General features: G+C 32.2%; 1 protein-coding gene across 2 annotated transcripts; it reads left to right on the forward strand.

Annotated features, from left to right (window-relative positions):
• Positions 1-3,003: 3,003 nt before the first annotated feature.
• LOC114182180 (cytochrome c1-2, heme protein, mitochondrial) lies at positions 3,004-10,141 on the forward strand. 2 transcript variants are annotated; one of them, XM_028068979.1, is made up of 9 exons: positions 3,035-3,159; positions 3,236-3,278; positions 4,796-4,863; positions 7,735-7,946; positions 8,452-8,731; positions 8,815-8,886; positions 9,294-9,410; positions 9,521-9,586; positions 9,670-10,141. In XM_028068979.1, exons 3-9 carry the CDS (start codon positions 4,807-4,809, stop codon positions 9,784-9,786), a joined length of 921 nt encoding a protein of 306 aa, XP_027924780.1. In that variant the 5' UTR covers positions 3,035-3,159; positions 3,236-3,278; positions 4,796-4,806; the 3' UTR covers positions 9,787-10,141. The 2 variants fall into 2 exon arrangements, with proteins under 2 accessions (XP_027924779.1, XP_027924780.1); XM_028068978.1 differs by lacking the exon at positions 3,236-3,278 and having other exon boundaries at positions 3,004-3,159.
• The last annotated feature ends 223 nt before the right edge of the window (positions 10,142-10,364 follow it).

Here is a 10,364-nt window from a genome sequence, read left to right on the forward strand (position 1 = left end):
GTACTCATTCAAAATTGAAGGTGGCAAAGGTCCTGCAAAATCAATTTTCCAATAATCAAACACTTCAACCTCTAAAATGTTTTTTAGATGCATTTCATATATATTTTTTAATTACTCTACTTCTTTAACACTCATTACACCTCTGAACATAAGCATGTGCATCCTAAAATAATGTTGGCTAATAAAAATTAGATTGCAACACTTCTATTGTTCTTTCTCCACTAAAATGGTCACCATAAGGAGAGTTGTGACAGTGCCACAAAAATGTTGTTTTACTCCTTAGCTATGGCATATCTCCTCAACAAATTATTTGATCCTATCTTGAATAAAGGATGATCATCCCACATAAATTGTCTAGAATCTCTAAAAACTTTCTTTCTTTGGTGTTAAGTAAAATCTTTAGGAATGACTTACAACCTTGAAATTTTCTATGGTAGCAAACTAAGGACTATTCTACATCATAAGTAACTTCTCATATGGAAATTTCTCCTAAATCTCAACCTTTTTTGTTTTTATCTTTTCATTCACCAATCTAGATAGGTGGTTTGCTACTAAGTTTTCGTAACCTTGTATTTAATTTCCAAATCAAATTTTTGCAACAGAAACACCCATATGATTAGTTTAGGCTTAGAACTAGGTTTGCAACAAGTATTTGATTGCAACACGATTTGTAGACACAATTACTTTCGAGTCGATCTAATATGATCTAAAAAATTTCAAAGGCATACACTATAACTAACATTTCTATTTTTAGTGGTGGCATAATTGACTTGAGCTTCATTTAACAACTTGCTAGCGTAATGTATAACATGAAATTTTTTAGTTTTCTTCTATCCTAACACTGTTCCTAATGCATAATCACTAGTATCACACATTAATTCAAAACACAAATTCCAATCAGGTGTAGTGACAATCCAAGAGTAAAATCCTACATGTCCAAGAAAGCTTCTTGTGCTTTCAAATTCACTAGAGGTAGGAGTTTCTTAGCAACCTCCAATTTAGCTTTGTCAACATTGATGCCTTTGTAGTAGAGCTTGCTTCCTAGAACAATGCCTTCAGTTACCATGAAGTAACACTTCTCTTAATTTAGCATAAGATTAATAACAGTACATTTCTTGTGGGTTATGTCCAAATTCTTGAGACAATCATCAAATGAAGGTCTAAAGACTAAGAAGTTATCCATAAATACCTCAATGAATAAGTAAAAGTTATTTTATCTAGATCTTCTGAATCTAAAACAATATGGTTGTATAATTAACTCATTGTTATCATTGTGCACAATGGTCATACCTTCTATTTTAGGCACTATCTGGACTAGACTAATCCAATTACTATCAAAAATAGGGTAGATCATTAATAGCTCCAACAACTCTAAAACTTTTTTCTTTAACGGAAGGATTTAATCTCCTGAGAGGTTGAGCTATAGGTTGTAGTCTTGTTTTATAGGAATCCTATGCACGTAGTATGAAGGACTATTGACTTTAAGATCAAATAGATCCTAACCTAATGCATTCTTATTGACTTTAAGAACTGCAATCAACTTTTCTTTTTCCGCTATAGATTAAGGACTATTAATCACCACTAGTTTGTTCCTTCCTTCTTCAAGAAAAATATATTTTATATGTGGAGACAACACATTCATCTTTAGCTTCTGATCTTTAGATACAATTTCATGCAACACTTTTTCATCTTCTTCTTAATTCAAAGGAATTTCTTTTCTAAATCCAAATACTTCAGCCAGTCATTAACTTGCTTTTATTTCTCATAATCTAGGTCATTGTTTGTACAATTTGTTGCTAATGTTCTGCTAGAAAAAGTTCATCCACTTCATTTAGCAAAAAACACTATTGTTTTTCTTTAGGATGCTGCATTGCTTTAATGATATTAAAATTTACTTCATCATCATGCACTTTGATCTTCAAATGGTTACAAAATTTATTGGGAACATGAATTTGTGAACTCTAACTAAAACATCTTTAGCTACACCATAAAAATATTTCACTGATCTACAACTAATTGTAGTGTCCTTGTTGGTTTAACTTCTCAATTTTCTATTCTTTTCATCATAGATAGAGAAAAGGCATGAAGTTGATACTAATCTCTCTTACGACTCCATTAAAGTAGTCATGAGACACACATAACAATTAGTTTTTCATTAGTATGACCATATATGTTTTAGAATTTACAATGAAATACACATTTTTTTTTCACACTTAAAAATTGTGGTTGGAATCTAAATAGCTCATAAATTGTTACTTGTTTCGATGTGCATAACCTGTATTACTTTTTTGTACTAGATGTCTCTGTAGATGATTTTAATTCTTGATAACTTTCCTCTATTTCTTTGTGCTTTGAAACTCTTTTTTTAGACATTTTGATTATCAAATATTCTTGATACTTGTTACTTTCTTCTTTAATTTAGTCAATCATGTCTAATATGAAGTCATATCCCATCGATTTTATCCAAAATAAAATTTATCAATTCACCTCATATCACCGTTGAGTTTTCTTTCTATCTATGTTCAATATATAATATCATATATTTTCAACATTTAACATATCACCGTATCATATAACAATAGTACGAAACACATATTTCATATACAAACATCATATCTAAAAATCAAATGTAGTCTGATAAAGTGTTTATGAAAAATAAAGGAGGACAGGGTGTGACATACATGTGTGGATCTATAATGAATAATTATAAAAATGTTTAGAGAAAACATGTTAAAAACATTTAATAATATGTTAATATAAGAAGTATTGATATATTTTATTTTTAATATAATAAAAAATTATAATTTTGATATAATAAATATAATTTTATTTAAAATATTTCAATAATTAATATGATCAAATACAACTTTAATCTAATTATTACCTATATTTATTAAAGAAAAAATATATATAGTTTTAAACCCTTTCACCATTGAGGAAGCTGTAGCTGACATTTGCCAAGAAAAAAAAATGGTAACAAAAATCCAAATAAGGCCTGCGAGTAAGGCCCAAGAGCACAGAGCGTTCTCGTGGCTGCAACATTAGAAGCGTGTGTGTCTCAAAGCTTCTCTTTCGCAGTTTCTCTCTCTTCTTCTTTCTTCTTCACTTTCTCTTTATTCCTCCTTAGATCCTCAGTTCCCAATCGAGAGCTTTCGTTTCGTAAGTCCCTTTTTCTCTATCTCTTCATTTCCCAATTTTTTTTACTTAATTTGTTTTCTGTCTTTTAAATGTTCAGCAATCACTGCAACTCGGATCTGTTACCTACTTCTTAATTACGGGTTTTATAATTTTCATCTCCGTATATCTGTTTGCACGTGCAACAATTTGATATCTATTTTCTTTCTATTACATCCATTTGGGTCCACGAAGCTTCATTTTCTGAATTGAACCGAGCTTCCTGGTTTTTGTGTTGCTGCAGAAAAATATATGCCCTATTAAGATTTCATTTGAATGTGTTGCTTGGTGATATGGGTTTATGGTGTTGCTGTGTTTTCTGCTTATGTAACTATCTATTTATTTATGTGTGTTTGTTTTATTCTTGAGACCTTAATTTGTGTTTGGTTGCATATTTGGTGCTGAAAATGGCTGAAAATACACGATTTAGATACATTTTGCACCTTTTAGGCGATGTTTTCTTTTCCGATTCAAAAAGCTCTGTACTTTCAGTTGTTTGAGATCAGCACTGAGGGATGATGTCAGTTAAACCGTAAAACTTATTGTGTGTTAGTTATTATCGTTGTTTTAAAATTAGTCTGTCTTTCGTCGTATGCATAATTGTGCTTGGTCTTGTCTTGTCTACTACTTTCTCGATCTTGTTGTAAATGTTTTTTACCAAGAATTAGAATATATGGGATAGAGAGGGTAAGGTTTTTCTTGGATAAACTTTTATGTAGACACTTTTACTTTAAGAAAATAAGAAGGTAAAATGACTTAGGACCTGTTCTGGTAAACATTTTGAGAGAAAATTATAGTAGAAGAAAATAAGAAGAAAAATAAAATAGAAAAAGGATTCTCCATGAACTACTTTCTAGAATCTCTCTCGCTCTCTCTTTCTCTCTCTCTCTCTCTCTCTATATATATATATATATATATATATATATATATATATATATATCAATTTTTTCTTCTTACTTTCTTCTTCTACAAGGGTTTTTCGAAAATTTGATGCAAATGGACCTTTAAACTTCTATCATAAGTTAAAGGTTAAGTTATGCCCTTGTGTCTGTTTGAGCAAACTTCTCCATAAGAACTTCTAAAAGATAAAAATAAAAAGAAAACAAATGAAATTAGCTTGATGCACAAGTTATAAATTATAAATTTAGAGAACTATTTGAGATAACCTATACAAATTATCCTATGCATAAGCTAGCCTTAACTTATGGAGGTCCTTATTGAGAAGTTTGTCCAAAAAAGGTCCATGGAAGATTTCTGATTTAACTTCTTCAAAAATTTATTTGCTTAAGTTAATTTTAACTAATAAGAGAAACTTAATTCATTTTACCTGATTTTTTTATATTCTTAAAAGTTTATCCAAACTGAGAAAAAGTTGATTTTCTTGGTAGATCATCTAACTGTAATCTGAATTACAAATTTTGCTAGTACTTTTCCTGGCAAATTTTCATTTTTGGGTTTAGTTTTCTTATTCTATTTCAGAAACAGTTGATAACATTTACTTTTAACTTATTTGCACTTTTTGGTGATGCTGTCTTTGTCATTACCCATATATTTTATCTTTTATACTTGGTTGGAGGTATTTAGTTACTTTCTGTATTTTGTTTATATGAATGGATTGCAGTCTGAACTGAGATGGCTGGAGGTGTTATTCGGCAGTTATTGAGGAGGAAACTCCAGTCTTGTTCTTCTGTAAGCACGACCCCTCTCTTTTTGATAAGATTATTTGTTTTGGAAGATTTATTTTTCTGGTGCTTGCAACGTGGGACATAAAATAGAGACCACTAAAACAAATAAAATAAAATATATAAAATTGGTGAACAAATTTAAAATATTGAGAACATTAGTTTGTCTGGAAGATGTTAGAGAACATCATTTATCTTTTTTAAATTGCTATTTGACCAATATTGTTTTCCATTTGAGTAATGTGACAATAATGTTAAAAATTATTATCTATATCATCATACCATTGTTGCTAATATGTAAATGATTTATCAATTTCTTTTAAGGGTCATAGATAGTATATAGACTTCACTCTAGCTTTATTACACATTCAAAATGTCTGTTGTTGAAAAACTTGAAGATCTTCTAAATTATAAATGAGCAATTGAAGATGAACAATGGTAAATTTTAATAATAATAAACAACTCTTGCAATGAGCTAATGTATGCAGCACCAATAATGATCAAGCCAAGTGTTTGGGTGGGCTTGGTTCGGCTACATCAGTCATTATTATATTCTATCATAATTTATTTTAATGCTACCTCATTGTACTATAGTCTTTTTCTTTATAATCTTGACTATGCTCCATTTGATCCTTTTCTTTTTCTTAATTAAGCCTTGTGACCAAACTACCATATATGATTATGAACTTTTGGAATCTCCTCAATAAGTGTCACATGATATTTTGTTTAGTTATATTTATTTCAGTTGCTATATTTTCTTGAGTGTTAACATAAACCCATGGGGTTTGGTGACTGACCTTGTAAATGGTGAGGTATTTACTTCAGAAACAAAACACTTTAGCATCTGAGGTTTAAACAATTTGCTGAAAACAGACGAGGATTATAAAGTCTCAGTCTACATCATTTGATGCATCTGCAACATCTCAGTTGTGATGGTAACCACATCCATGATAGGGCTGGATTCATAACTCCTCTACGTGATCATGAGTTCATTACTGCAATTGCAATATAAACCTTTTTCTTTACGTAGTCTTACAGTGTCGTATTAGCTTGATCCTTGTGTCTGCACACTTTTGTTCGTCCCCTAAGTAGGTATGAAATTGTTCCTCTTCTCATAACATTTTCTTTGATCACATTGTATTGTTGAATGATTTACTAAACTATGTTATACCCTTCCTCCCTAAAAACTTAAAATTTCAAAAAGAATACTAGTTAGTCCAATTGACATACCATTCTTCATTTTTCTTTACCTAACATTCTTAAATTTTATGTTAAATGTAATGTGTTCTTTACTGTTTAAAAACTCTTACTAGGACTGCTGAGTCTTTGGGTCCAAATAGCCAATTCCAATTAATGGAAACTATCTTGCATTATAGACTTATAGTCATTATTTGACATATAAGAAAGAGTGAAAGACTATTTTTCAAACTAGTATGGTGGAACTTTGAAGTGGAAAAGTCTCTCCTATTTGAAATGAGACCAACACTTTTCCAACATGTGTTTGACACTTCTCATTGGTGTCCAATTAAAATGCTTTTTTGTTACCTCAGATTCCGTAGTTATCGCCATGGTTATCAAACTCGCGATTCAACTCGTAGTAAACTCGTTTTTTGAGCAAACTCGCTAAACACGCCGTGAACTCAGTGAACTCGAGTAAACTTGCGATCCAGCAACCGAGTTGGCGAGTCCATGTCACTTTTCTTCAAACCCAAACATACACCAAAGAGTATTGTTTCTTCTCCGAAACCAGCTTAGTTCGTTCTTGTCCTCCTCCATTGTTACTCGCAATTAGGGTTCCCTGTTCTCTGCCTTGTCACTCTCGAAGTGCGATCTTTGATGCAGTGTTATTCCGTTCTAGTTGTTTTCTTCACTTTTTTCTCGCCAGTGGCCTGCTGTCGCGGTCTTCCTGTGTTGGTGCTGCGGCGCTGGTGCTGTGCTGCTAAGGGGGAAGGAGTAAAGTTTACTTAGAGTGAAATTTAGGGTTTAGGGACTTTTGGCTTTTGGTTAGGAATGACATTTAAAGTTTGGCCTTTTTGCCGTAGTTCCTTTCTTTATTATCTTATGGGCTTTTGGCTTTTGGACATCAATCAGTTTTGTTTTACATAAAACGTAATGTAACTAATTAAAGTCATTATGAAATAATGATAATATTAGAAAAATATAAAAATACTTAAAAATATAATATAATAATTTAATAGTAATAATAATAATAATATTTTATAAAAGAAAAATAAAAAATTACTTATAGAATCATATAACAATAAAGTATTATATTATTTATAGATATTTTAATTTTTTTTAAGTAAACTCTTACGAGTTTACGATTCGAGTCTATGATTCGAGTTTACTAGCCTCTCACGAGTTTACGTAAGCTCTCGAGTTTGACAACCTTAGTTAACGCGCCCATATAGTTTGGACACTTAAATGGACACTTCAGTAGGAATGACCTCATACTATGAAAAAATATTTTTATAGGGTAGTCAACTAATAAAATATTAAAACTAATGCATCTTAGTTTTTCTTATATAAGACTGTTTGTCGTGTAAAACATGTAAAACTTGTTAAGTTGGTTTGAAAAGGTGAATATATCTTTACTGAAAGATATAATTTCATCATATTTTGGGATATTTTGCAATGAGACAGTTTCTATATGGTAAAATGATAATATTCTTTAATGAGGTTTATCTTTCTATTTATCTATATCTGTATATGTGGGTCTATATAGCATGGCAGTGTTTATGATGTGATTGGCATCCATGTCAGCTTGTGGTTGATAGTGTGCATCTCATAAAAATATTTATGACTATATAAACATTGTGCCTCCCATATAACAATCCAATTGTTTCATTTGCTAATAGCTACTTTACATTCATTTTAGAGTTCTTTCACGTCACCCGTTATCTCAAAGAATGATGGTGCCAACTCTACTGGCAGTAACTCCTTACGAGCATTTGCATTAGTAGGAGCTGGTGTCACGGGGATTTTAAGTTTTTCAACAACAGCATTAGCTGATGAAGCCGAGCATGGCCTGGCATGTCCCAGCTATCCATGGCCTCACAAGGGCATTCTCAGTTCATATGATCATGCTTCGTGAGTCTGACCTGAAATTTCCCTTTCTCTTTTTCTTGCTCAACAATATGATTTGAAGTTAGCGACTTTGTACAGTCAAACTAGTCCCTGTTGCATTTTAAAGGTGAATTATAAGTACTTGTTAATTATAGGTGTATTCTTTTCCTTTTTTGTGATATTGCTCTTATGTTCAGTTTTATCAACTGTGGATTAGTCATTCAATCTTCCTCCCTTGCTTTATTTATAATTTAATGCCTATACGAGGGATCTCATAGGGTTTGAATCCTATTTGTGTATTTGCAAATAGTAATGTTATTGTTCATTTATTTGTCTTAAAAATATCATGCAACGATTGTTAGAATGTAATTTTATTTCAGGACATTTTTCTGGGCCAGGATTCATAATATTGTGAACTGCATTCTGTTCTATCCTATCATTTGCTCAATTCAATATTTTACAGGCATGCTATATAGCCATTTATACTAATATAGGTATTACCATATTTAACCGATTTTTGAATGTGTAGGATTCGTCGTGGTCATCAAGTTTATCAAGAAGTCTGTGCTTCATGTCATTCCATGTCTTTGATATCATACCGTGATTTGGTTGGTGTCGCTTATACAGAAGAAGAAGTAAAGGCTATGGCAGCGGAGATTGAGGTGGTTGATGGCCCTAATGATGAGGGTGAGATGTTTACACGCCCTGGTAAACTCAGTGACCGCTTTCCTCAGCCATATGCAAATGAAGCCGCTGCTAGGTTTGCTAACGGTGGAGCCTATCCTCCAGATCTTAGTCTCATCACCAAAGTAATGACTGTAGTCTGTTAGTAACATCTTTAGACTTTATATTGCTTTTTATATCAGAAATAATTTTACCCTTGATATTTTAGGCTCGACACAATGGTCAGAACTATGTGTTTTCACTTTTAACCGGATATCGTGACCCTCCTGCTGGCGTTTCGGTAAGTTCTTCTCAAAAACATTCTTTTTATGGAATAATAAACTATGATGTTCATATCGTTAATATAACTTTACTCATTCTATGGAAGTTGTAATATATAGAAATTTCTGTACACCACATGATGGGTTGGTGGTTCAAATCCAAAGTGAATAAAAATATGCATACATGGTAGGTTAGGTAAACAGAGTTCTTCTCAATGTTTAACATAGAACGATTATCGTGTGTGATCTATGCGTATACAGGACAAATCTATGTTCTTTGTATTTATATATGTGACTCCAGTTGTCGGTCTTGCTTTTATATCCAATATTAACAATGGGCGAACTTCGTTATACTTCTTCAGCTTTCTAATATGTTGTGCTTAATGGGAAAATTTTGAATAACGTTATCCTTCTAATAATAATGTAGATTAGAGAAGGACTGCACTATAATCCTTACTTTCCCGGCGGGGCCATTGCTATGCCTAAAATGCTTAATGATGGTGCTGTTGAATATGAAGATGGCACCCCTGCTACAGAATCTCAGGTTCTTTTGTTTGTTGATGATTGGTTTCAGTAAAAATCTTATCACCTTGATTATCTATGAACATGGGAAGAACTAAGCTAAATATTTTCTTTGGTTATGTTTTGCTGCAGATGGGTAAAGATATTGTGTCATTCCTGACCTGGGCAGCCGAACCAGAGATGGAGGAAAGAAAACTGGTTTGTTTCCCTTTATTATCAATTTTATCTTAGACCAATAAAGAAAATACCTTGTCTTCTAAGGACATTGCTACCATATGCAGATGGGATTTAAATGGATATTTGTTCTATCACTTGCATTACTTCAAGCCGCCTATTACCGCCGCCTGCGGTGGTCCGTTCTAAAGTCTCGCAAGCTGGTTCTTGATGTTGTCAACTAGCTGCTTTAAAGTTTCATTTTTCACTTCAGGAAAGATTATTGTTGGCAATAATTGTCAATGCTTAAGTTGTCTCGTCATGTCAAATTCGTTGGAGTAACAAAAAGCATGTTCTATTTTTGTTTGAGATAGAAATAAAGCTCCTCTATGTACGTGAGATATAGTTACTTTCATTTTTTTTTCTCCCTTCTCTGACCTGTGTATTGTTACATTGTCCAGGGACCCCTAAACTTCTATTTTTTTTTTCTTCTCAACCTGGTAATTGACCTGTGATTGGGGTTCATTTTGGTTCATTTTTACTTCATTGCAATGTTATGATACTTGTGGTTCAGTATTTAAGGGCACGTTTGTTTAGCAAGGTGGTTTTGCAGGGATTGTAAATTAGATCCATATTTCTCGAAGTATATTACAAATAAAATTTAACTTCATAGGTGCTCAACTCGCTTTGTGATTTTCTGATCAACACAGTTACCAACTTCAACTCTCCATGGCCTATGAAACCGGAACATGTGAAATTCTATGGCAAATTATAATCATAAGAATGTTTGCGGAGCCTTTAGTGATAGCAGTGCATGTAAAAG

This window comes from Vigna unguiculata, chromosome 4 (assembly GCF_004118075.2).
Source record: "Vigna unguiculata cultivar IT97K-499-35 chromosome 4, ASM411807v1, whole genome shotgun sequence".
In the NCBI taxonomy this organism is placed as follows: Eukaryota; Viridiplantae; Streptophyta; class Magnoliopsida; order Fabales; family Fabaceae; genus Vigna; species Vigna unguiculata.

What these genes read in the sequence shown, in the direction of transcription:
- LOC114182180 (XM_028068978.1), top strand. Translation starts at nt 4,807, where the DNA reads ATGGCTGGAGGTGTTATTCGGCAGTTATTGAGGAGGAAACTCCAGTCT. An exon ending in CCCCTGCTACAGAATCTCAG is followed by an intron (nt 9,411 to 9,520) that starts GTTCTTTTGTTT and finishes GTTTTGCTGCAG; the next exon opens with ATGGGTAAAGATATTGTGTC. An exon ending in AGATGGAGGAAAGAAAACTG is followed by an intron (nt 9,587 to 9,669) that starts GTTTGTTTCCCT and finishes TACCATATGCAG; the next exon opens with ATGGGATTTAAATGGATATT.